Source organism: Asterias amurensis, chromosome 1 (assembly GCF_032118995.1).
Source record: "Asterias amurensis chromosome 1, ASM3211899v1".
NCBI lineage: Eukaryota > Metazoa > Echinodermata > Asteroidea > Forcipulatida > Asteriidae > Asterias > Asterias amurensis.
In genome coordinates, this window is record NC_092648.1 from 12,673,725 (window position 1) to 12,701,541 (window position 27,817).

The 27,817-nt window shown below is 38.2% G+C and overlaps 1 protein-coding gene across 1 annotated transcript in view; it reads left to right on the top strand.

Moving 5' to 3' along the window:
• Window positions 1-27,817, top strand: part of LOC139945984 (poly [ADP-ribose] polymerase 1-like) — a 74,872-nt gene that overhangs the window by 39,486 nt on the left and 7,569 nt on the right. Inside the window, exons 13-18 of the mRNA XM_071943552.1 lie at window positions 18,641-18,782; window positions 22,568-22,769; window positions 23,745-23,864; window positions 25,180-25,263; window positions 26,293-26,418; window positions 27,253-27,384. Of these exons, the coding sequence (XP_071799653.1) occupies window positions 18,641-18,782; window positions 22,568-22,769; window positions 23,745-23,864; window positions 25,180-25,263; window positions 26,293-26,418; window positions 27,253-27,384 (806 nt within the window). The remainder of the gene's footprint in view (window positions 1-18,640; window positions 18,783-22,567; window positions 22,770-23,744; window positions 23,865-25,179; window positions 25,264-26,292; window positions 26,419-27,252; window positions 27,385-27,817) is intronic.

Here is a 27,817-nt window from a genome sequence, read left to right on the forward strand (position 1 = left end):
AGTTGTGGGTTAGAGCGCAGTGGCGCAGGGCAATACAAAACTTGTATTTAGGCCCTTATTCAGGCGACGCTTTGCAGTGTATACACGTTTGTGATAAGCTAAGCTAGTTAAATTTCTCAAGGGGGTTTGAACCTGATGTTTGCACAACCTTAATGTGGTGTTTATAACTGTTCCAAAAACTGAAAAAATTCTTGGATAGGTCTATATAAATCAAACATGACAAACCAGGACAGTCACATTTGCACGGTAACCACTTCGGTTCTGTTGTCAAAACATCTATAGACAAAAAAATGTTCTGTGCCTCTGCGCAGTATTTTTTTAGGGCTCTTTTGGAGCTTCTGGATAATCTTTTACTTTGAAAAAACCTTTGTCACTAAATATGAGACTTGTCAAAGGAAAGAGACCACAAGTTCCCATCATTAGCACAAGGATTTGTTCTCTCATGAGGAAGTATGATTATTAGTTTTCCCTGTCCCTCTTTGTACAAGGGAGGTTAGAAATTTCCCTTGTTTGAGATCATCTAACAAACAACAAAAGCAGTATTTTGGCAGACTCAAAGGCAGTGGACACTATTGGTAATTACTCGAAATAACTATTAGCATAAAACCTTACTTGGTAACGAGTAATGGGGAGCTGTTGATAGTATAAAACATTGTGAGAAACGGCTCCCTTTGAAGTAACGTAGTTTTCGAGAAAGAAGTAGTTTTCCACGAATTTGAATTCAAGACCTCAGAATTAGATTTTGAGGTCTCGATAGCGAGCGTCTGAAAGCACACAACTTCGTGTGACACAGTGTTTCTTCTTTCATTATTATCTCGCAACTTCGACGACCAATTGAGTTCAAATGTTCACAGGTTTGTTATTTCATGTATATGTTGAGAAACACCAAGTGAGAAGACTGGTCTTTGACAATTACCAATAGTGTCCACTGTCTTTAAGCTCTAAAGCTGGGGCCTACATTTATCTATCACTGCACATGAAACGGTCGGAAAAAAAATTCTTCTGGGATTGATATGTATACACTAGGATGCTGATATTTGTGTTGGTGCTCAGGGAAAAATGTATAATCTTTCCCCCAAAGGGTAGTGGAGTAAGCTTGGGTTAAATTCCCCGTTCTCCAATTTGTTTGTCTAAGCCCATACCAAGCATCTTTGGGGATCATGAAATTTTATATGTCAAGTATTTTGCCCTTTTTCCCACTAACACTTGAATCTATATGAGCATTTACATTTGATGGCTTTGTACTTTTGTAGATTATTTCCTGTTCTACTTCTATACAATTTATGCATCAGGAGATCAAAAAAACTCGTCTTAGATCCCAGATTTACATAAAACTACGGTCTAATGATAATGATAGTAGGAAACATCCCTTGAAATATTTCTGTCTGAAATGTCACATTTTATGATAAATAATAATCTAATTTCCCATTAGAATGTTATCGCTCAGTGAGCGTTTCATTCCTTTTTTTAAATCAATGTCATGCCAAATGTGTAATCGGTTTTTAAACAATTTTCTTTGACCCAGATGGCTAATCGATCTCAAACTTGTACAGGTATGTCAGTTTATGTAGATGGTGGATTACATAAAGTGCTATACTGTCAGCAACTGTTTTGTTAGCAAAACCCAATTCTCTAATGTTCCTTTAATTTCATTGTAGAAGCCCCAACTAATGTAAGGGCTTTTACATCTTGATCTTAATTTGATCTTGTGTAGGAAATGAAGACGGTCGTTCTTTGTAAAGGGCACCTCTTCTGAGTTTGACTCTCTACTGGAATAATCCCTAAAGGAGACCGAGGCAAGAAACTGTGGCACAGAGATAATCTCTTCTTTGGTGTTGTGTATCAGGCCCGTATTTTCATTGAAAAAGTACTATATTCTTAGTATAGGAAGTAATAATATCATACAAGAACATGTTAAAAGGGTTGTGAAAAGGCAATATGTGGGGGGGGGGGGTAAACCAGTTTAAGAACACCATTTTCATATTGTTTAATCAGCCTTGTACATGTACATGTATGTGACATTTTGAAGTCAAAATCAGAGTGTCCCCCCCCCCCCCTTCGTCATAACTATTTTTTTAGCCACTTGCTTCCCCTCCTGAATTTTTGAGTACAGTGCTGCCACTGTCCTTAATCTGGATTTCTTCATGTTTGATTTACGGGAAGTGTTGTCACAAGCAGGAAATAGGGGGGCCTACATGTATGTGAAATAATCCTGAGGATGAAATGGTTCAGCTACTGTAACCAAGAGGTTTGAATTCACAGTTTACCAGCGCCATGATATCAGGCCGTGATTTGTTGCACCAATCTAAATGAATCAAACTTCCCGGGTATGTTTAAATTTCAGTTTATATTTAGGGGTGTGTTTCTGCAGCTGTTTGGCGGTAAACCTCGCAGACTCAAGCAGTGTTATGGTCCAGCTGCATGTCTAAAATCGACCAGTTTACCCCATTGACATTCAAACATTTACAGTTGTCGGTTTTTTGTCATTTTTTCCCCTCCTTTTTCCCCAAGTACACACTGAATGTCCTGTTAGATGACAAACGGTGTGAGGGAACACGGTTTGATCAATGGTAGCAAACAAGCAAGTGATAATTTAGTTTAAGGCACTGTACATGTTTGTTAATTGTCAAAGACCAGTGTTCTCACTTGGTGTATCCCATCATAAGCATTACATAGTAAGCCTGTAACAATTTGGGCTCAATTGGTCATCGAAGTTGCGAGAAAATGATGAAAGAAAAAACACCTTTGTTGGACAAATTTGTGTGCCTTCAGATGGGAATAAAAGACTTCTAGCTAGTGTCTTTTAATATTTTAGTGAGAAATTGCCTCTTTCTCAAAAACTACGTTACTTCAGAGGGAGTCGTTTCCCACAATGTTTTATACTATCAACAGCTCTCCATTGCTCGTTACCAAGTCAGTTTTTAAGTTAATATTTGTTTTGAGTAATTACCAATCGTGTACCTTCCCTTTAACATCAGGCAGGGCTTGAATTTTAAACTGGGTCACTGTCGGGCCAGTAAGCTCAAGACAGGACAAGTTCTCAAAGAATGTTGTTCAAAATGTTGAGTTTGAGTCTCACAAATATCTTTTGATTGATCCTGCTGAGTATCACCCATAAAACAGAAGATATAAAATCTTCTCTTAGTGTTTGTTCTGTCATCTAAAACAGTTTAGATGATTAAACTGTGTTTTTAAGAAGACAGCCATTACTGCATAAGCGACATCCATGTATTAACAATCTCAAAAATACATCAACTTTCAATATCCAAACTCGGAAAAAAACACATAACATTAGCAGCAAATGTAAATAGTCGTAGGACAGCAAGGTTCTTTTTGCAAAATTGACTGTGTATAATTGTTGTTTGAACACCTTCCTTCATCAAACTTTGCCCTGGCAGTTGCCTCGCGATTGCGCATCTTCCGTGTCTGTTCATATTTGTTGTACAATGTATGTATACATACAGGCAATGTATTTGTGTACATATTTCTGTCCAGAAACCATCACCTTGGCTTCAACATGATAAGTCAATATGTTCAACAGTAGAAAGTGTAGTAATCAGCAATATTCACATACAAATGAGTTATAAGATGATGCAGTTTTAGAACTTCCCGTTTTTGAGCATGAGCAGAAGCGTTTAGGCAAATGTTATAGATAAGCTGGGGTTACATTCTGCCATATAAACCCCCTCCCTCCTTTCGACCCCCAACCCCCATTGACTTTTATCATACTTAAATAATCAGCCGTCGATTTCACAAAGAGTTAGGACTTGTCTTATCTCGAGTTAGGACAAGTAACTCGTCCTAACTTAGGATTAATCTTAAGTTCTGCATGCTACCGTGCAGGGTTGGGACTCGTCCTACGTCCTAAGATTAGTCTGAAGTAAGGAAGAGTTTTGTGAAATCGACGGCAGGTACACAACTTTTGATGAACACAGGCAAAATTCTTCCATGAATGAACACAAACAAAATTACCCCCAAAAATCATTTGCTCTACTGTGAACATTTGCTCACCCTGTACAACCCATCACTTTACACTTTAATCTCCATAATGAGCTACAAATGTACACTTTATGAAAACGTGCAGATGTTTGTGTCAGACAACCTTAAAGACACTGGACACTTTTGGTAATTGTCAAAGCAGTCTTCTCACTTGGTGTATCTCAACATAAGCATGAAATAACAAACCTGAGAAAATTTCAGCTCAATTAGTCATCAAGGTTGCAGGCAACTATGAAAGAAAAAAACACTCTTGTCACACAAAGTTGTGTGCTTTCAGGTGCTTGATTTTGAGACCTCAAGTTCTAACTCTGAGGTCTCGAAATCAAATTCGTGGAAAATTACTTCTTTCTCGAAAACTACGGCACTTCAGAGGGAGCAGTTTCTCACAATGTTTTATACTATCATCCTCTCCCCATTACTTGTTACCAAGAAAGGTTTTATGCTAATAATTATTTTGAGTAATTACCAATAGTATCCACTGCCTTAATTGTTCTAATATTACCTAGAATGACATATATATGAACCTGGGTTAGCCAGGGTCGATTGTTTTGTTGTCAGAAATTTCAGCCCTTTTTTATTCAAGCTTGCTATGTATCTGTGGCAATCAATAATCAATATTTCTATTTAAAGAACATTCTAGTGTAAGTCGACTTGGAAAAGTGCCAATCAGTTCAGGTACTCAATGAAAAAAATAAAAGAATTGTAATTATCTCAAAATGCAAGACGTAGTACCTCTCAAATGTAACACACAGGAGGTTTAAGGGGGTTCATTTTCAATGCCAAAGGGATACCCAAACCCACTACTCCTATTTGTTATTCTATAAGAGAGTCTGTAAGTTCTCCAAACCGTAACACCCCTAAAATTCGTGAGACATTTTAATGTCTTCCGAATTCTAGGGGTGACTTAAAAATGATAAATTTAGCAAACAGATTTTTGTCAAAGAATTTTTTTTTTTTTTTTTTACAGCAACAGTTTTAAACCACCTTTCCTAATAGTCGTTATTAGACCACTGTACGCACTGAATATTATTTTAACCCATGGCGATTGAGTTATTCTGTTGACTCAGTTCAATTGGATTATAACAAGACCGGGACGTGCTGCAATCTGGGCTGCAGGAATTATACGACCCAGAATTGTCCGTTCTCTGCTTCAGTGATAAGATGGTATTTAGTTTATGATGTTCTATTTTGATAATGCGAAAGATGATTGCAATCTTGGTCTCGGTGAGGGTTTATTTTAGCTGGAGTCTGGCGTCCTCAAGAAGGATGGACACTCACAGTTAAGATTTGGACAGAGGGATGCTTCATTTGAAAATGACAAATATTTGTGAGTGAACACATGCAATTATTAAAAGAAGTGTATACACATGTTTTTTGATTGAGTTTAATAATAATAATATTAATAATAGTGGTTTCATATATAGCACGCTTATTCGTCACTCAGTGACGCTCAAAGCGCTTTAACGTACAGTATTTTCCTGCTTTAAGGTACAGTATTTTCCTGCTTTAACGTACAGTATTTTCCTGCAAGGTATGTGGTTTACAAGGTGCTCTCGCCCAATATGCTGCCAATCAAACCAGGAACACCAGGGCAAACCCGTTCCCTTTTCGATAAAAGCACTGGGTTCTTTTATGTGCGTTACATAACCGAAGGACCAACGGCTTTACGTCCCATCCGAAGGACGAAGCAATGGTTAAGTGTCTTGCTTTAGGAACACAAGTGTTACGACCAGGACTTGAACCCACACTCTGCTGAGTTTTAACGCCAGAGTTTGAATTTGGTGCTCTTAACTGCTCGGCCACAACGCCTCCAAATAAATAGTTCTACAGAATTCCACAATATAAAAGCAATTTAACTGTAAAGGTGGTGTGAAGTATCTTAGATATTTACATAAGTCTGATTTCCGATTGATTTTTTTGCCACAGCAAAATCAGTAAAACTGTTACTAAGTAGCCAGAAAAGTCTACAGAAGACTTAAGCACTTGTATATATAGGTATTACCACTAGATAACATGAGCCACTCCACCTTGTAAACTGTTACAAGGTGCAGCATGTTTAAATACACACGTAAAATGGGTCTTATTATCTTTTCTGCTTCATAGCTGTGTTTACAAGAACACTATGGTACAACACCCTTCGACTGTACCCGCAAGTTTACTATTTATTTATAGTTTCTTCTTATTTCTCCATACCATGCGAAGCATTAAACAATACTAACCTTTGACTGTTAAAAGTGCTATAAGAACTGCATATTATTATAAATGTTGTTATGACATGAGTTTCATAAACAAATCATTGATAATCCATTTTTGATTAAATTGCAGCAAATGGCCTTTTTTCAGAAGAGATGAGAAAAATTTAAGATGAGTTTTGCTTAATGACTAACCACTAGCTAAGGGAGATTAAATTCTTTAGTGATACTACTTGTAGGGCCATAGCGAAAAGGTCACTGGTCATTATGGATTTAAAACCCTCTGGCCAGTTACAGGTGTGTGCAAGCTTTGAATTGGATTAAATTTGGTTGCTGGACAGTTTTTTTTTTTAATAGTTTAGAACCTAATCTCATTTCCAGGGGGAATTGATGTTGCCGCGCTGTTTTTGTTTTTTGTTTGTCAGCTCACCTATAACCTCTGGTATTGGTTAACTAAAATGTGCCACTATATTTGATGGCCGTGGCCGTGGCGTGGTTGACCCACTTCTGGGGCACACTACTCAATTGTGGTCCTTTGCATACACAGTACAGGTTACATGCATTGTTATTCGTTTATGAAAAATAGACTGCAAGCATTGCTTGAGAAAGAATGTCAAATGAAGACTTTATTTTTGTAATGAAATCAAATCTTCTTAACGACCTCAGGACTTGTTTTGGCTGTGATTTATTTCACTGGCCCAATGCAATAATCACTGGCCTCGGGTCTGCCAGTGCTTAAATTTCAAGCCATGACAGGGCTTAGTTCCAATATACAATGCAGTTTTTCTTTGAGGATTTTTTTTAAGATGGCGATAAGATGGCGATTTTTCTCATGAGACGAATGGGCTTATCAAAAGTATACACTTCTTTTATAATAACAGTTCTTAGTTCTTATACAGCGCATTTTAACCATATCAATGCATTTTACATTTGGTGCCCAGTGCCTAACTTAAAGGCTCTGCTTACCGTAAGGACAGATTCGGCGCTTACGGAAGCAGGGAATCCTGTGCTTACGGCAAGCGTATTTCAAAGGTTAGCTGCGAATTTTGGCTTGTGCGCGTGCGTACTCCACGTTTCTAGGCATTCTACGCTTACAAGGCTAGCGCAGAAATTGGGCGGTAAGCAGATCCATGAAATTGACCCCTGGTCATTGGGCTAATAACATTTCTTTCTTCTTTCTCAGCTCCCTGGGATGTTATATGAAACAAATAATGAATGTTTTTCATTCGTGCAAAAAGTTTTTTTCAACTCGGCTCCGCCTCGTTGAATAGAACATTCCATCTTTCAACTCATGAAAATATTTGCACCATTGCACTCATAAACATTCATTATTATTTTGTATAATAACTAGTCCAATAGTTCACCATGAATATAGTTCATACAGGACCTCCTGCAGATGCCAGTAATTGAATTGAAACGGTGGTATTTCAAAGACCATACGATGGCTGTCAAGAATGATCTGATTGAGCTTGCTGTTTATTGTTTTTATAATGATGTATGATGACAGTGGTCTATATGAAGAGATAACAAACCTGTCAATGAAAAGTACATTTTGAAAAAGATGCAGTACTGGTAGCTATAGGCCCAATTTTTTTTAGAGCTGCTTAGCACAAAAAGCAGTTAAGCACAATAAATTTATGCTTACCAGAACAAGATAACCAGACAAAATGCAATGTCACATGTACGATCTGTGACTGGTATCATACTTTAATTTGCTTAGCAGAAAAGCTTCAAGCATTCTTTATCTGCTTAAAGGATTTGGGTACTTTTTGTACTTTTTTGTCTCTTCCTCTAGAGGTACACAATCTGTCTCATGTTAAAATTTGGGGGCATAAAATCAGTTATCTCTTTACACAATCACATTTCTTCGTTCATGAAATGTTTCTCAAAACGCTTTATACTATCAAACGCTGCTGTAGGGTTTCTAACCAAAGGATTTGATCTCCATAAAAGGAGTTATTTTGTTCACAAGATCAGGCTTATAATTGTGGCCATTTTGTTTCTTTCAAATAGCTATCAAGTAAGTTTTGTGCACACTGAAAGCCAGTAGCCAATTGATGCACAAAGTGTAATTTTGAAGTAGCATCTGATACATTTTGTGTGGATTTTGGCGATACTTTACAAACAGTCCAGTGTACATACAATCGAACTGGATGCTTTAGTGTCAAGCATTGTGGCTCATCGTTGAATTGGGGGGGGGGGGTTGATTATGGCTGCAGTGATTGTTGATTCAGAAATTGAACCCAATGCAAAGCTGTGACAGGAGTGTGCATTGATAGGCTCAGCCCCGCCAGCCCTCCACCCCCTTCAAGAAATTTGTTTCATTGATTGAAGCATTGAAGGGAAGTATCTCCGCAATAGCAACCACTCGTCCCTAATACTTAAGGATATGCTGATCATCGACCATCCACTTTTAGAAAACTATGAAACAAATGCATTATTCGGTCAGAAATAGAAGCATTTCTTGTACAGTGTATTTTTACATAGGTGCGTAGTTAAGAATTAGGTGTATATAGGTACGTAGGATTGGTGAATATAAAAAAAAGGAAAGCTGACTTGTTGTAAACAGGCCTCTCCCCTTTCATTGGTCAGGGATGAGAAATTTCAGTTTTTCTTCTGAAGAATTGTACTAGGCCCCTCCCCCTCCCCCCTCTTTCATTGGTCAGGGATGAGAAGTTTCAGTTTTTCTTCTGAAGACAGAAATTTTGTCTACCCGGTGAAACAATAAACATGTAGCTAAAATTTCACTATTTTATTTAGATATAAAGGATTACTGTATTTTTTTCTAGAAGGTACAAGCCTTTTTTAGATTTTGCCAAGTGGTTATGTGAAATACACAATCTGAAAAACGTTAAAGTAATACTTTTCACATTCAACATTTCATAGATAAAAAGTTTTATCTTTTTCCATTACCGTACTTCGAAAGGAACAGTTTCTCCAACTTTGCTTCCAAGCAAGTAAAAAGTTTTTATTGCCGTGTTTAGAGTCGTTACAGACCGTTTACTGACCCTTTAGTACTGAGGATAACGTATTCTGTGTCCCTCTGCATTTTAAATCAACGCGCATTTGTAGGTCTATGATGTGAGTATATTGTATCTAAACGAAAATAAATAGAAGCAGTGTAGTGTTCAGGGTTGAACCTCTTCTATTGTAATTCAGTGGCCTTACTACTTATAGCTGTATTTAAACGGTCCCAGTATTGATTTTACCGTTGCCAGCTGGATTTTAACAGACACTTTGTTTTATTGACACTGCATTTGTGAAAACTGATTTTTCAAGGAGAGAGTTTGTACTTGCATTGAATACAATGGGTGTTCTTGGATGACTAGCTGGTTTAACATCTGGCCCTTAGTTTCATGACTCACCTTACTGTGGAATTCTGTGTTATGGCCTGTAGACTCAGTGCGCTTTACAGTGTGCTTGGTAAGCAGAGAGTTTTGTGGTAAGCAGAGTCATGAAATTGGGCTAAGTCCTAGAATGTGAGAGGTCATGGGGGGGGGTTTGTTTTATGATATCTACAACAAACAGTTGGGTCCAATCACCAATCTTACTCAATCCTTTTGAAGGCAGTGGACACTATTGGTAATTACTCTAACTATTTGCATAAAACCTTACTTTGAATCGTGTAATGGAGAGCTATTGATAGTGTACATTGTGAGAAACGGCTCACCGTGAGATACACTAAGCGACAAGACTGGTCGTTTCTCACAATGTTTTATACTTTAAGGGAGAACGCTGGAAAAACAAGTTTTGTCATGTACTAAACAAACAGGCCTAATACCCGGTGATCTACAAATCCTTCAAAGCAAGTCACCATTATTGAACTTGACAGAATAATAAACTAATGATCAAACAAAATTTGTATCAACTCATCAAAGCAGAGAAATAAAGCATTTCATTGGCACGATTTGACCTTCACTTGACCACCTGGGGCCAACTTTGCAAAGCTGCTTTCAAACGCTAACCATGAAACGGTTGCCAGTCGGGGGCCCGATTTCCTTGCTCTGCTTACCGTAAGCAAAGAATTAGCACTTAAGGAAATAGGGAATTCTGCGCTTTCGTCAAGCATATTTTATGGGTTATCTTACCTTGTTTATACAATCCCTTTATTGCTTGCTTACCCTTTAAAAGTGCCTAGGAATATTTTCTGTTTGTCCGAGTATTACAATGCCATTTCTTTTGCATGTTTGCTGAGGTTGATAAGATACTTCTTAGTTTGTAGTTTTGTCTCTGGCTCGATCTGGCAGCAACATCTTGCCTCACCTCGCCTTGTAACCCTCTTTCCAGGTGTTTTAAGTTTGCTTTATCTCATAAATATTTCCTTAACATGCTGCCACCTGAATTGATAAGTCACTGCCAAGACTGAGTGTCATGTATGATAGATGTATTACATTATAAATAATACACTTATGATAATTAAGGAATGAAAGAGTGGCGATGAGGTGTTAAAAGGCTGATTAAACTGCAGGGTCATTAATTTACAATGATGGACCGAGGGGAAGGTGAGGTCCTTTATCGTACGGTCACGGCCCTTCATGGTTGTAAACATCCGTTTACATGTATGACTGAGTCACAGTAATTCCTGTTGCTACAAAGAACTTTAAAACAAAGGAAAAACTGTAATTTATTTAGTTATTTATTGAGGGGTTTTTTTTTTTTGTTTTTTTTTTAATCCTCTGGCTCTTTTTCCAGAGATCAAATTGTAAGCCCTTTTTCTGCCCCTTATTACAACCTCGGGACTCTACCATAACACTATCCACACCAAAAGTAGAAAAAACAATCAAACTAACCCCTGGTCATGTTTTTGAGATACTCCGTAAATCCAGAGTGAATATGTCCGCGCAGGAAGAATAATTCCTAGCTATACACATAATCTTAGAAGCTTCTTATATTCAAATTCTTTGTGATTAAATTGTTCTTGAATGGCCTGGAAAGTCTGATACAAAAACCTACACCATGTGTACATGTAGGTCAGCCCATGTTCTCAATAAAATGTGCCTACTTTTTTTTTTCCCCAAGGGCCAAGCATCATGCCTGATTTAGCAAGAATTTTAGATGGTGTGCCCAAAGTGTGCAAATTAAAATCATATATCTAGGGCACTGCTCACTGACTTAAATGAAAAATGAAGCAATTAAATCTTGACATCAAGTGCCTCGTATCTTAACACAAACTAAAAAGAAATATTAAGTGCAGATGATTGTAAATAATATTTGTGACATGTATTAAGCATGCCCTCGAAAATGTACGGGGGCATATTATACACCTGTCATATAAAGCCCCTTTCACACAAGAGCAATTTAGCAAGGGTACCTTGTTAAATTGTAGCAAGGTTGTAAATTTGTACAAAATGTACCTCATGTGAAAATACAGCCATAATATTAGAGTGTCCAGGGTCCCTTGTAAAATCTTTTTAAACACATTTTGTCAGAGGTCCGGACCAACAACAAAAGCGAACCCACATCAAAATCCTTAGAAGTTTTTACCATTGATGTGCCTGAAATCATTTTGTGAATGGAACCTAAGACATGTTTAGAGTAGTTATTAACTTACATGTGGTTTTTTAAGATGTCCACTCACACTTGATAATTTCCCACTCGTTGATTGAGAGACCAAAGTGAGATTCCAGATCCCATCACATGTCAAAGATATACTCCTTAAAAGTTGTCAATCCAACCGTGACCTAACAGTCCTTCCGGTCAATTTGTGTAATTTGTAGCAATATCACTCTGTGTGAAGTGACCATCCGTTAGTTATAGATCCTCGTTTCCAAATCAGTGATGAAGTGAATCTGTAACACCCAGTTATAATATTCCTCTCTTGAACAGTTGAATAAGCCAAGTACATCTGGTCAGCTCTCACCATGTTACCATCACTTGCCTCTCCAGCTAGCCAGCGCTGTGGGTTTACTAATCATACACAGACCACTAGAAACATAGAGTTAAGATACCGCCCCCACTCTAAAATGTATGAGCCCTTGTCAATTTGCATAAGATCCAAGGAGTTTAGTCCATATTGATTGTAACAAACTGGAATGATTGGTTGAGCTTGGGTAGATTTGTTATTTTATACTCATTAAAAGTTGTCTATCCAACCTAACGGTCCTTCCGACCTATTTGTGTAATTTGTAGCAATATCGTTCTGTGTGAAGTGACCATCCGTCAGAAAATAAATCCTCGTTTTCAAATCGGTGCTGGAGTCAATTTGAAACACCCAGTTATAATATTCTTCTTTTGAACAGTTGAATAAGCCAAGTTCATCTGGTTAACTCTCACAATGTACCCCATCACTCGCTTCGCCAGCCAGCACTGTGGGTTTGCAAATCATTACACACATTACACACACCCCCAGAAACAGGGAAATAAGATACTCCCCCCACCTACATTTAAATGGATTAACCCCCTGGATAATTTGCATAGTATCCAATGAGTTTTGCCCACATTGGTTGTTTGATTATCCTGACGATTGGAAGTGACCGACTTTGGTTTGCCTGAAGCAAGGCTAGCTATATTGCATGATGCATGTACTTGATGCATGTATTTATAAATGCATAGCTTTATGTTGAATCAGTGATTGGTTATTTTGTTTTACCAGGGACACTCGGATCCAGTTAATGCTTTAAACCCTACTTCATGACAGAAAGTCATTATCCCATGAAATATTGAAAAACTGTACACATAATATCAACTGACGAGAAACCAGTCCTGTACATGTATGGGCAAGAGCACCAAGGCATTTTCTCCTTGGTAAAGGACACCTTATGACTTTTATGAGGAAATTGTAAGTTTCTATTGGAGCATTTCAAGGGCACCAAGGCAATGACCAGGGGGCATGGAGGCAATCACCTTCATTGCCTCCATTAAGTATCAGGCTTGAGAAGGATAGTGTTAACCAGCTGTGTGTCTTTTGGACAAGCTGCTTTAAGAGCAACTATAAATATAAATATTAATAATAAATTTGCGGGTACAACCATGGGTAAAAACTCTTTTGAAGGAGTGGTGGCTCTGAAAAAAAAAAGAGTTTTTACCCATGGTTGTACCCGCAAGTTCACTATTAATATTTATATTTATAGTTGCTCTTATTCTCTACACCATGCAAAGCTTCAAACACCATTTAAGCTGCTTTAAATTTGGACACCCTGGCCCAATTTCATAAAGCCTGTAGGATTTCCAACCAAATTTTCATGTGATTTTCAGGATAGGCAAACAACAGCTGAATGCCAGTAACAAGCAATATTCAAACAAATAAAATTTTGTTGGTAGTCTTGTCTTTTATCAAAGAAGAAATTTCATGCTAAGCAAATTTGTGTGCTTACATGCTTTATGAAATTGGGCCCCTGTTTCATCTGTCATTTACATTTAAATGTATTGAGAACAATTTTGACACCCAGGTTATAAGTTTCAAGCAATTTGTGGATATCTTTTTTTCACCAAATCCTTGGCTAGAACTTTGAAGAGAAGTGTCTTAATGGTCACTATGGTGTAGAAGCAGTAGATATTTCAACTCTTGTTTGCCGACACTGTTTTAGTGTTTTGTGCCGACAGTCAAGTAACTTTTATAGGGGACAGAGGGTATAGCCCGTATTGAATATGACGTCACCGTTCAAATATCTGCCCTACAAGATGGCGTCAGTGCGCGTGTGCATGCGTGTGCCGTAGAAATCAAACCAGGAATGCTGCGTGCTGTGTGCTTCATTGATGTACGCATTTAGACGCGCATACGGTTTGCCCTACAAGATAGCGACTTTTTATAGCAACAAAGAGGTTATTCAATACGGTCTATATTGGAGAGGGGTGCTGTTTTACCAACACCATAAAGCCCGGTTCATGCTTCCTGCGAATGCGCATGCTTATCAAATTTGACATGAATTTGACAACACAACTATCCTTTCGCAGCGATATTCGCAAATGAGTTGAGCACAGCTGAACTGCTGCGAATATTCATTGCGAAATTTTGTGACGTCAGCATTTGCTTCACATTCGCATTCGAGTATGAATGGGGCTTTAGCCTTATGAAGATATGGCTGACACAATGCTACAAGTTACACAACACTATAAGGTTTGGGTTAACTTGTGTGTATACACCCAAACCAAACGGTGCACTCCTATCCTGTCCGCCATACCTCAGAAAGGCTTATGGTATGTAATAGCACTGCGGGGTGTTTTGTTTTTGGTAGATTTATCTGACCTTCAGTTTTCTCACAGCCTCCACTCTCTCAATGACATATTAATACATGGTTGTCATCATTAAAACTATTATCTTCTTCAATTTAGCTCACTTCAAAGACGTCCTTGTATTGGATGGATTGCTTGTCCCCCCTAAATTTGTTTAAATGCTTAAATGCTTTCTATGCTTCATTGTCTTTTTCACAGTTGATCTGTGTGAATAAGTCATTAAACAATAATAATATTTAATAATGCATGGTAACTAGTAAGTTCATCCATCAATCTGTAATATTCAGGGTTTTCGAACACCAGTGAAACAGAAAGGGTACTTCAGAGACCAAATGAATGTGTCATTATTTTCCACCTGAATAGATTTACAGACAGTGATCCATCACCTTATTAATATGACCCTAACAGGGATGAGATGTTCAGACTTTTGGCTGAATTCAGACTTTTTATGTCGGCCTGGTGAAGAAAATCAGGCAATTTTTTGTTTCCACAAATAAAGAAATCCTGCTCATTGGTCTACTTCTCTAGTGCTTTGGATACTGTTTCCAAAAGCTCCTTGGAATCTATAACCACAGGGGTAACCAAATGGTAGAAATGGCATCATTTTTAAATACCTTTGAATTTGTATCCAAGTTTCAGACTTCTTTGTTAGTAATGACTCTCACCCCTGCACTAATCTCGCTATAGATCTGAATTCAATACTCTATCCTATTTTATGGTTCCTTTTTGGGGGGTTGTTGTTTTTGTTTGTTTGTATGTTTGTTTGTTTGTTTGTTTGTTTGTTTGTTTGTTTGTTTGTTTGTTTGTTTGTTTGTTTGTTTGTTTGTTTGTTTGTTTGTTTGTTTGTTTGTTTGTTTGTTTGTTTGTTTGTTTGTTTGTTTGTTTGTTTGTTTGTTTGTTTGTTTGTTTGTTTGTTTGTTTGTTTGTTTGTTTGTTTGTTTGTTTGTTTGTTTGTTTGTTTGTTTGTTTTTTGTTTTTATGACCCCTTTCTTGTAACATTCATGGATCAGCATGTTGCATCTTATTCAATTTGTAAAAAGTAAATGATGATTTAAACAACAGTATATTGGAGTTTGAGGGGTTTACGGAGTGGGTTGGGGATACGAATATATTTATTTCCTGTCACTAAACCATCTCATCAAGCTGTGAAAATACGATCCAATTATCAATTATCCAATTATCCAGTTACATGAAGGTACATGTATTAACTTTCTTGTAGTGAAAACACAAAAGCCGATAATAAGTTGTCAGTGGATTTTACGTGCACTTTCACATTGGCTTATGTTGATTTTAACAATTGAAATATAACAACTGGTAATTGTAGGATTTTGTTAACAATATTTCCTTGACTTTGACAGTACTTCACACAGACACACTATTCCAGTGGATTTGTACCAATACAAATAATTTTATCAAGCGAGCTTTCAGATTTAAACTCCTCATGCTTTTCTCTTTTGATGAAATTTAATATCCTGCTTGTTGTCGCTATAACAAAAGTCTTTATAACACCCCTTACAAGTATTCTGCCTGCTCATTGGTTTAGAGCACGTCACATGACATGTCTTAGTTTTGCTAGACGACAGCCATGTGATAGTGCGTCGCTTTGCCGTGCGCTAGTCCGAAGACTAGCACACTGAGTGCAGTACCCAGACGTCCGTTGCGTGTACGAGGATGATACATTAATAGTCTGTAACCATTTCGGATTGCACGACACTACATGCAGCACAGTAAAATTTTGCAATCTGTATTCGCGTCGTCCGTGGATTGTAGCATTCAGGTCTGTAACTTAATAATAATAGTACAGTATTTAGAAATGTTTGGGGTGTTATAAAACAAATATTGACTGCTTTTACTCGTGCAATGGTTAAAACTATGACTCCCGAGGTGATCCCGGAGCATTCTATTTTCCCGAGGCGAAGCACTCGAAGCAGTCAATATTTGTATACTAGATGTAATCAATGATACTAGACAAATTATGAGATGGACACCATGAGCCGCACGATCAGCTAGTCCATGGAATCAGATCTTCCTTTCAATCAGTTGTTGCCCGGATTATGTTTGAAAGCTCAAAGATTGATGTTCGCTCTGCAAGTATCGGCGCCAGATGAGAAAAAAGTACAATGTACTTTGATACATAATTGTGATCTCATTCATGGCTATAACTCGGTGGTTGTCTGGATGGTGATCCGAACTGCACATAGAGGGCAGTATTCACTGTCAAAAGCAGCCAATGGGGTAGACTGGTTCCCTGTCTTCTCTAGCCACAAGGATATAGACGGGTGTTGGTTTGACAGACCCAGCGTTTTCATTGGATAAACTGTTAGTGACGTAAGCTTTCCATATCTGTATATCTGTATTTTGATTGGTTCGAGGTGATGTGAGTCAGCAGCTACATTTTACTATCAAACAAAAGCAGCCACTGGAGTAGACTGGTTCCCTGTCTTCTCTATACATTAGGGTAAAAACGGGTGTGGGTTTTACAGACCCAGCGATTTCATTGGATAAACTGGCAGTGACGTAAGCTTTCCATATCTGAATTTTGATTGGTCCAAGGTGATATGTGTCAGCAGCTACATTTTACTTTCAAACAAAAGCAGCCACTGGAGTAGACTGGTCCCTTGTCTCTATTCACAAGGATATAGACGGGTATTGGTTTTACAGACCCAGCGATTTCATTGGATAAACTGGCAGTGACGTAAGCTTTCTATAGGCTGTACTTTGATTGGTCCTCTACATGTTACCTGGGGCTAAGCTTGGGCGATATGTCAATATTATCGAAAATCGCGATTACATTTCTATTTTGTGGTGCAACTAGACGAGTAGTAATTTCACTTGTTGCCTAGGCTTAACTATTAGAGTATAGTTTGTGCATTGCACGGCTGTACGGTGAAGCAATGCTTTCTGACTCCTGCTGAGAATGAAAAAACAACACATACCGGGCAGGAAGCAGTTGACATTTCTGTGAATAAACAAGACTCGGGAACCCCCGCAGTTATCTGAAATAAACAAGCCCACAAACCAATCATGACATTTGTACAAGAGGTAGCTGTTCCACTCTACAAACTCATTTTTCATGCCTGCATGAGGGGGGGAGGGGGTTCAGTTTTCCAATAAATTGACTGTTTTGTTATCCGGACTTGATCCATTAGACTGCTACGAAAGCAGATGCCGGGTCACTGACATGTTTTTCTGTACATCTTCTTTTTTGAAACACTCAAATTATTCTGACAGTTTCTTAAACGAGAACGCAAAGCGGTGACTTCCGGATACTGGAATTATTTTCCTGTTTTTCCTAAAGAGATGAGAGGACTTCAACTGATATGATTTCTTGGAACAATTGATGGAAAATCAATTGTAAAACAAAAAATATTGGGATTTCATTTTTAATGATACTTTCTCTGTTTTGGTTGTTTTTAGTTGGGTGGAGTATTTTGCCTCATGAACCATGCCCTGTTGTGCATGGATAGATAGCTGTTGATAATATAAAACATTGTGAGAAATTACTCCCTCTGAACTTAAGTAGTTTTATGGAAAGAGGTAATTTCTCAAACAAAATTTGAATCAGAGAAAGACTTCAGGCATGAAGCCTTTTTAAACAGCTACCTGAGCGGAATGTTTTCAACAGAAATTGTATTTTTACTTGTTTATAATGCACTTGTTCGCCATTTTAATGTAATTTTGATAGGTGTACACTTCTGAACTTTTCGTAATTATCGATTAAAAAATCAGGCTCCTACCTAAAGGTTTTTTGAAAAACTAAAAACACTTCTGCCGTTGAGAGCGGGCGTCAAAGGGAGTTTGCTTTGTTATACATCCACGCTGCAACAAAGCGGCTTTATCTACTTATGACGTTTTGAGAGTGATTACGTAACGGGGCTTTTCGCAAATCTCGCAGAAAAGCTCTGGACAAGGGCATACAAAATTATTGTTTTTTTACACAATTGAAACCTATTTATAATCATATGACTCGATTTCCTTATTCATCGAAAACATTTTAAGTGGAATTCAGCAAAGTTCACGACTTGACATTTTCGTTCAAGCAGGTCTTTAAGCATCTGCAAGCACACAAATTTGTGCAAAAAGTGTGTTTTTTTTCTTTCAATTTTTGTCTTGCAACTTCGATGACTAATGATTCCAAATTTTCACAGATGTTTTATTTGATGCATATGTTGTGATTCACCAAGTGAGAACACTGAACGGTCTTTGACAAGTGTTGTACTAAACTCACAGCATACGTGATTAACGTCAAATTCCTTTGATTAATTTTGTTTTTGCAGGACTTGAAGACACCACCCACGTCTTGAGGGAAAGTGGCGTCTTATTCAGTGCCACCCTCGGTATGGTGGATGCTTCAAGGGGTACCAACTCGTACTACAAGCTGCAATTGCTGGAAAGTGACTCCAAGTGCAAGTTCATCAGGTGAGTCCCAATGCTCATGCTCACTCCAAGAGCTGTTCTATTGTTAGCCCGGTTTCATAGAGCTGCTTTGAAAAGGTTTAGGATACTTTCTTTGTATGACACAAAACACAATGTCCACAGATTTACATTTAACCTAGACATTTTAAGATAATGATAGAAAAAAGGCTTCCCTTAAAATATTACTTGCTAGGATGAGGTGCTGTAGTTTATGAAAAGTGAATAAAACTATGTCATAAAAGCAATTTTCATCTTAGGAGACAAACATGTAAGCATGTACAATGTATTTTTACGCGACTCTCCTGAAAACATCACGCGATGACTTTCACTTTTTTTACCCTATAAAAACTTAACAACTAATGAAGCTGAAACTTCTACGTAAATGATTTTACATGCATCTTCATGCACAGTAAGTAGGGGTTCATGTCATGGCCAGAAACTTGATCTACAAAAGGTACCAAACCCTTAAATCAAAAACATCTGGTTCAATTGAGCAATTACTTTGTTCTCCAGTGTGAAGATTAAAATGTGAAGCCATTCAACATTTAAAACAATCAAAATTTGGGGTAGGTTGGTAATAACAATTTCAATAAAAAATAGACCATTTGAATAGTATTATGAACTTGGGACTATTCTGAATGGTCCCATACACTGTAAAAGGTGTATTGTGATGACCAAGCAGGCAAGGGCCCCGGACTCAACGTCTGGTGTTTCCTTGTCAGCCGAGTGTGGGTTGGAGTCTTGGTCTTGACACCAGCAGCCGATTTCACGAAACGCTAGGATTAATCCTATCTCGAGATAGGACGAGTAACCTGTCCTTGCTTAGGATGGGTTCAATGCGTCCTACGTCTTTGGATGCGCAACTTTACTCGTCCTAAGTCCTAAGATAAATCCTAAGTTAGGAAAAGTTTGGTGAAATCGACGGCTGTGTCCTTAGGCAAGACACTTAGCTATTATGCCTCGTCATTGGAATGGGACATTTATTGTAAAAGAGAAGGGGTTTGCCCTGATGTTTCTTGCATAGTCTTGCAGCAATAGGCACCACCTCATCTTGTATCGCTTTTCAGGGTGTTTGTTCATTGTGCACCAGACTTTCATTTCATTTCATTTCATTTCAAAATGGTTTATTAAAAAGAACATGAATTGCAGCCAAAAGCTAAATCACTCATGACTTGATACATTGGCGCCACAGTTCCGATACAAATTGACATTTATTTTCCTCATGGAAGTGCCCTTAACCAGAGGGGAATTGCTGTGCCCCTACTTTGGCGCCAGGAGTGTCATTTTCCTGAAAGACATGGTGCCTGATACGAAACATGTCAACTTTTATTATAGTTATTAAAATTGCAAAAGAATTTAATTGAAATTGTCAATATTTGTGGTACATAATGTACATGGCTTGACTTGATTATTATTTTTTTAAATTTTTTTTTTTGGGGGGCAGGGCTTGTGGCTCGAAATGTTTACTTGATCATTCCTCAACTTTGTGGAAAAATGTTGACTGTAAATGTGATAATCATCTGTTAATTCTCTTTCAAGGATAGGGAAGTATAAAATCAAATGAGATCTTCTCTGAGTGCTTGTTGAACTCATTTTGATTTGAGTTGAACAAGTACCCAGAGAATATCTCATTTGATTTTATACTTCACTATCCTTAAAGGCAGCGGACACTATTGGTAATTACTCAAAATAATTGAATAATTAAAAATGAAAAACACTTATGGTGAATGCGAGCGCACTCAAGTGAAACATACCTCTAGTTTGCGAAACCAAATCAAACAGGCGGCTGACATGAATGGATACAGTTATGGTATCTGTATCTGTATCTGTATCTGTATCCGCACGCTTGCGAAACCTCTCTATTAAACTGCTTGGTGCCCTTCAAAGCAGAGAAAACTCTTGCAGTTACCATTGCTGTGACTGGTACATCATCATATGTAACCCCCACTCATGTCTTGCTAAGCAAAGACATTTGCTTAGCAGAACAGCTTTGAGCCCAGGTCACTTCCTTTTCTTTGTATATTTTCCTTGTAATTTGTTTTAAACACAAAACAAATCATCGGGCAAAGATCACTTCATTTACTCTTTTCAAGTTTTGCTCAGATGATCACTTCCAGGTGATTAATATCTCTTTTCGGTAATTTCCCACATTTTGGTTAATTTTCCAGGGTCCACTTGTAGCAAGTGACCTATCAAAACCAATCAGGCATGTCCTATTCTCTGGACCAGTGGGTTTCGTAATTGTACAAAAAAATGTTGAAGGTCTGAGTCAATCATGAGGAAGGAGAGACCTTTTGGGGCCACTAGGTGGCAGCAGACTTACCAGGTAAAATCATTAATCTTGAGAATGTGCGCAGAACAGTGAACTACATGAACAGTGAAATTTAACCTGATAAGTTTGCTACCACCAAGCATTCAAAAGTCTCCCATTGAAATGGTGAATCCTGTTGGAGTATGGGACATAATTCAACCATAAACCTCACCATTTTTATTTACTAATAAAACAATACTATTAATACCAAGTTCTTCTGATCAGTGCTTTATCTTTGCCTGACAGGCATCTGTCACTCATGAAAAAGGGTAACGTAATGGACTCCTAAGCACAAAAAAAACTAAATGTTTTATCACGTATTTTGTGCATATTGGGCAAACAATAGAGCTATGGTCTTCTAGTTTCTTGACTTTGACGGTAAACAATGACAGTAATATTTCTCTGCAAGTTCGGTATTTTGTGCAAACTTAATCATCATTTTGCATTTCAGAGATTAAAACTAATTAATTTGTGTGATAATTGCCAATCCTATATAAGTAATAACCTGAGAGGCTAGTCATCCTTTACTCGCATGTAAGAAGCTGAATTGCCAAGGATGGGGTTACAACGTGTTTGAGGCGTGCAAAGGCGCTATTAGCAGCCTGCCACAGTTACATGTACCTATCCATATTGACCCATATTGAAAATTGACCACATAAACCCATTTGAGCATGGAGCACTGCCAGAGACCAAAAGTGTTTGATTTGTCATGGAGGAAACTGGAGGGCCTGGACAAAAACCCTTGTGGCATAGGAGGGAACTCTACTCACATACAATTATAGTAACCCGTTTTTATATAGCGCTTTTCACACCCGGAGGGCGTCCCAAAGCGCTTCACATTAAGTCACTGGGCCTTAAACCACTCCTTAAACCATCTCAGCTCCCTGGTGGGGAGTATGCAGCCTGTGCAAAATCAATCACAAGAACCATCTCTGCCCTCACAGGTACCAATTTACCCCTGGGTGGAGAGAAGCAATTATAGTTAAGTGTCTTGCTCAAGGACACAAGTGTCACCACCAGGATTCGAACCAATAATCTGCTGAACAGAAGCACCAGAGCTTGAGTTCGGTGCTCTTATCCACTCGGCCACAACACCCGATAAATATGTTATGGCCTCAGCTGGGAATCAAACCAGGGCCCAATTCCATAAAGCTGCTAAGCAGAAAATACTGCTTAGCAAGTTTCTCTGCTAAGCCAAAAATGAGTGGCGCACCAGTTATATCAATGTAAATTTTATGGAACTTTGGCTGGTAACCAGTTTCTGTTAGTTAAGATTTTCTGTGCTTAGTCATTTTATTTGCTTATAGGCTTCATGAAATACGGTCGCGTGCTTAGAAACAAGCATTTTGCGCTTGAACCACCCATACCACAGTAATAAAGGAGGAATATTGCAAAAAAGCACTTTGCTTCAGTTGTTTCTTGACTATAAAAGCCCCAAATAAATATTGACTTCAAGCTCATTTTTTCCTTCCTTTAGATATTGGATCTTCAGATCATGGGGTCGAGTCGGCACTAGCGTTGGAGGGACCAAGGTTGAAGAGTTCTTTGGGGACAAAGCCTGCGCCAAGCGTAAATTTGTTGAGCTTTACCAGGAGAAGACGGGAAATTCTTTTGGCACCAAGAATTTTGAGAAGATTCCCAACCGCTTTTACCCGCTGGACATCGACTACGGGAATGATGTAAGGTTTTATACAGTGGTTGGTCTGTGATTTGCCAGGACCAGTGTGCCTTTTTTGGGGTGGATTATGTCAATCCTTTAAAAGTCTTATTGTTCGTAATGGATTAGACGTCTGTGATGGTAATGTGTTCCAATCATTTATATTGTTTTGGGTATGAATGAATATACCCCGGAAGTGATTGAGAGCGCCCTCAAGCGGTCAAAACTTTGGCCCATTACATGGCTCTGCGTACTGCTAAATTCTGCACTTGTGTCCCATATGTGCTTTACAGGGCGACGTGCGCAAAATTCTGCCAGAACAAGACTTTAGCCAAGATATGGTAAAAGGGTTCGAAATTTGCTGGAAATTTATAGACTGGGGGTCAAAATTGTTCACTTACAATATATTTACATCTACATGTAAATTACAAATAAAATAGGGTGTTCAAATTTGAAAGAGGGTGTGTCAAAAAGATACCTAGACACCCCTCTAGCTGGCTGACACTATGAGCGGTAAGCAGAGCTGTGAATTTTGACCCAGATATTTCCCACTGCAAATCCCCAGAACATGCTTGAACAAATGAAAAGAAATTTGAAAAGCTTATTGATTATGAACACTTTTCTCAGTATGTTGAATGCTATTATAAATATCTTCCTGATTGTTGTACTAAATCTCCCTCATTGTTTATTTATTTCTTTATTTATTTCTTCTTTACCCTGGGGAAACCTCTCAGTGAAACACTGTTTTTCAGAGGTGCCCAGCAACTACATACACATGAAAAAATTTAAATGGTTTTAACATAAAAATATATTTATAATAACGTATTGATTAATATTAAAAAATAGAAAGACAGCCAAATTTGAACATAAAGACTACAGGTAAACGACAACAGCACAAAAACTTTACAACAAGCAAAATATATAATATATTAAAAAGATGCAAATGTTTGCAGCTGTGGGATTGACACCACTGTTTCTCTATGTGTTTATTTTCTAGGAGGTAGCTAAACTGGGCAATGAGCCTGACGTCAAGTCTAAGCTCCATCCACAGCTCCAAGGGCTAATGCAACTAATCTTTGACATCGACACACTCAAGAAGACCATGGTAGAATTTGAGGTGAGAGCAGAGGAAGGGAAGAGATTGGTCCGAGGTTCGACCTTAATCTTTAGTCTATGTAATCTTTGCAGTTCTGTACTCCCTATTATATCCCTCATATATAGAATCCTCTAATCTGATTGGTTAAAAACGGAGTCATGGTAATAGCTATGGCCGCTTTATCTATCAAGATGACGGCATAGTTGACTATGCCCGCCCTGAAAATAACTGTCACAAATAGGTCGCTCGTCTGTACTGTGTGATATGTACTTGTACGACTAGCGTTCTGTGATACGGCGCGACTTTTCTTCGCAGATGACCTTTCACTGTAGTCAGTGTTGTTGATTAGAAGAATCTTTATTTGGTATATAAAAGAAATATTGACTGCTTAATAATTGGGGCACAGTTAAAATTATAGGCCCTCAGTTGTCAAAACCATGGCTATGCCCTCAGCTTTGCTTCGGGCATAGTCATGGTTTTGACATCACCTTGGGCCTATAATTTTAACTGTGCCCCTCATAGCAGTCAATATTTTCATACTACGGCCCTTCCACGGCAAAACAGTAAATTGACTCTTTCAAAAAAAGCAAGTACAGAGATGAGTGGTTTGCCATAAAACGGGATGAACCTGTATAGCGAAGTGAGTTTGAACATCTTATTTTCACATCCATACATAGTATGCCCTTGAAACTTTGAAATGGGAAAAACGCCCTCAATTTACCCAGAAATGATCTTAGATAAGAAATAAAAAAGTTTGCATAATGCTGTTTTGTCATGAAAGGTCCACCTAGTAAGTCGTGTTATAACTTGTATTGAAACAATGACCTTTCGAAGAGAACAATTCATCATTATTATTTTTATCTAAAACATCTGAGTAAACTTCTTTGGATCATCTAGTTTTTAATAAACACACTCTACTGCCTTATTGTTTTGATTGACTAAGTATTGACCATGTGACCTGTGACATCACATGTTTACAAAAGAGCCACAGAGCCTGGACTTCCTGCAGGCACAATTTGTACACAGCTCAATGGAAGAAAACAAAATGTTATATTTTATAGAGATTGCACTGTCTAATTCGTATCAACTTTTGATATGATGAAAGGGGGCACATCTCAAGTTATGACACAAAATGTCAACTTTCCCTTATGACCAGTGCAGTATCTTACCTGCCAGAATACCCAAATAGTTTACAAGGTCACACTTATTGTAAACAGAGTTCACATGGTCTATAGGAAAATAAAATGACAATAGTCTGTGTTTTTGTCATTTAAATGTAGTTATTGGGTTGTATTTTAATGATTTGTTCTTTTCTGTTTGTTTCTGTTTGTTTCAGATTGACCTGGATAGGATGCCTTTGGGAAAGTTATCCCGCTCTCAGATTCAAAATGCATATTCGGTTCTGACAGAGCTCCAGACGGTATGTAATGCTAAATACTTTGCACTTTTATGTGGATGGCCTAATGCTATAGATCTTTTACTGTTACTTGGACATCATATCAACTTCATGCACCCTTTCTGTTGACTTCAACAAGGTTTTGAAAACACAGCTGTTCTTATAATTGTATTTAGTAGGATTTGAAACTTTGCATGGCGGGAGTATAATCAGGTTAGGTTTGCGGCAGCAGCATGTGTAAATCTCATTTGAGTAGCGGTTCTGAGAAGAAACAATGCTAACAACTCACCGTTTCAGTCAGATATAAGAGATTTACACATGGTGCTAGTGAAAACCTCACCTGGCTATAATTGTATTGCCTTATTTGTTATCAACTACGCTAACATTGATGACAAATATCTGGCTTTGATGTTTTGGTTTTCCCCATTGTTTCTGGCCTTTATGCACAATTGCCCTCTAAAAAATATACTGCAATACATCTTGGGTTACCGAGTACAGTTCCAAAATAAATCAAGCTGCTAACATGCTATGCTTGTGGTTAAACGTTCATTCATAAATACCTCAGACAGTTTCATGTGGGTATGTATAAACCTTTGTTTATGACCGGTAAAAAGTGTTAATTCATGGGCGTGACACTTCATTCCTATTGGTCGGGAGCAACGGCTGAACAGTTGTGCCACATCACGCGACACGCGTAACGCGCACAGCATTCCCTTATAAGGAGTTGTTTACCCGAGGGCGGCGGAGGCTTTACCATTTCATAGCTGAGGGGTGTTGTGTTGAAAGAAATCATTTAACAATTATAATTTTTGCATTTATTTTACTTTAAAAAGAAAGGTATTTATGAATGGGAATCAAAGTGTGTTGAATCGGTTTTCAACTAGTGGTTTAAACCCGCCGAGGCCTGGTTGTTTTATAATTTACCTCGACTTTGTCTCGGTAAAATTATCCAGAACCAGGCCTTGTTGGGATTAACCACTAGTTGAAAACCTCTTCACCACACATTGATTCCCTTATTATTTGTATACTTTATTCATCCTTTTTCCCCCACAGTTGATTGAGGCTGGCAATGCCAGCAGAAACACCATGTTGGATGCCTCTAACAGGTTCTACACACTGATTCCACATAACTTTGGCTTGAGTTCAATCCCTCTACTTGAAAAGCTTGAAGTCATCCAGGTTCGTTTATTATATTGTTTGGATTGGACACACTGCTCGGGATTCGTTTAGCAATTTGTTCAGCAGAGTGTGGGTTCGACTCCCGGACTCAAGCTCTGGTGTTTCTGTTCAGCAGGAGTGTGGGTTCGAGTCCCGGTCGTGACACTTCAGTCCTTAAGCAAGACACTTGACCCTTACTGCTGCATCCTTCAGATGGGATGTAAAGCAGTTGGTCCCTTGTGTTGTGTAATGCATGTAAAAGAGCCCAGTGCACTTATCGTAAAGAGAAGGGGTTCACCCTGTTGTTCCTGGTTTTATTTTTATTTTTTTATTTTAATTTTATTTTATGCAAGTCGCCAGACACACAAGGCCTGAAGGCCACTTCAAGGTATGGGCTACAATTATTTTTGCCCAGAGGTTGTTGCCACCTACTCCTAGGGCTGAAACAGGGTTACCCCTTTCACAGTCCATACGAATGTAGGCTTGGGTATCATCAGTCAGAAGCCTGGCCAGTAGAGCAGAAAGCACTACCTCCCCAATTTTACGTAGCAAGTGTCATGACCGGGATTCAAACCCACACTCTGCTGATCAAACACCAGAGCTTGAATCTGGTGCTCTTAACCGCTCGGCCATGATTGGCTGCCTATTGCGCCATAGCACAAGTTGTGATTCACTATTAACTGGAAGGCAATACTTATTTTAGTTATTGTAAAATCATCGTTTAGCCTGGTAGGTTTGAACCCACAACCTTGTGATTGCAAGTCCCCTGCAGTCTAACCACTTAACCACAGTGAAGGATATGACCTCTATATAATAAGCCACTATTTATTTGTATCCTGAAATCTTTTTCTACAGCAAAAAACCAAGATGTTGGATAGCCTGTTGGAGATTGAGGTTGCTTACAGTCTACTGAAGGGAAGCAAGAACCAAGAGTCAACCAAGAGTCAGATTGATATCAACTATGAGAAACTCAAGTGCCAGATGGAGGTATAAACAAAGTCAACCACTTGTGTCAAGTGTATTGTATGTTGGACATGTAACATGTGTCACTTGTTACTTTATCCTGCCATTCACAAATCTGAAAAATGGATGAAAACAACCACTTAGAGGGAGGGTACACGTTTGGTAATTGTCAAAGACCAGTCTTCTCACTTGGTGTATCCCATCATAACCATAAAATAACAAGCCTGTGAAAATTTGGCCTCAAATGGTCATCGAAGTTGCGAGAAAATGATGAAAGAAAAAACACCCTTGTTGGACGAAATTGTGTGCTTTCAGATATGAATAAAAGACTTCTAGCTAGAAGTCTTTTATTATTTTTGTGAGAAATTACCTCTTTCTCAAAAACTAGGTTACTTCAGAGGGAGTCGTTTCCCACAATGTTTTATACTATCAACAGCTCTCCAATGCTCGTTACCAA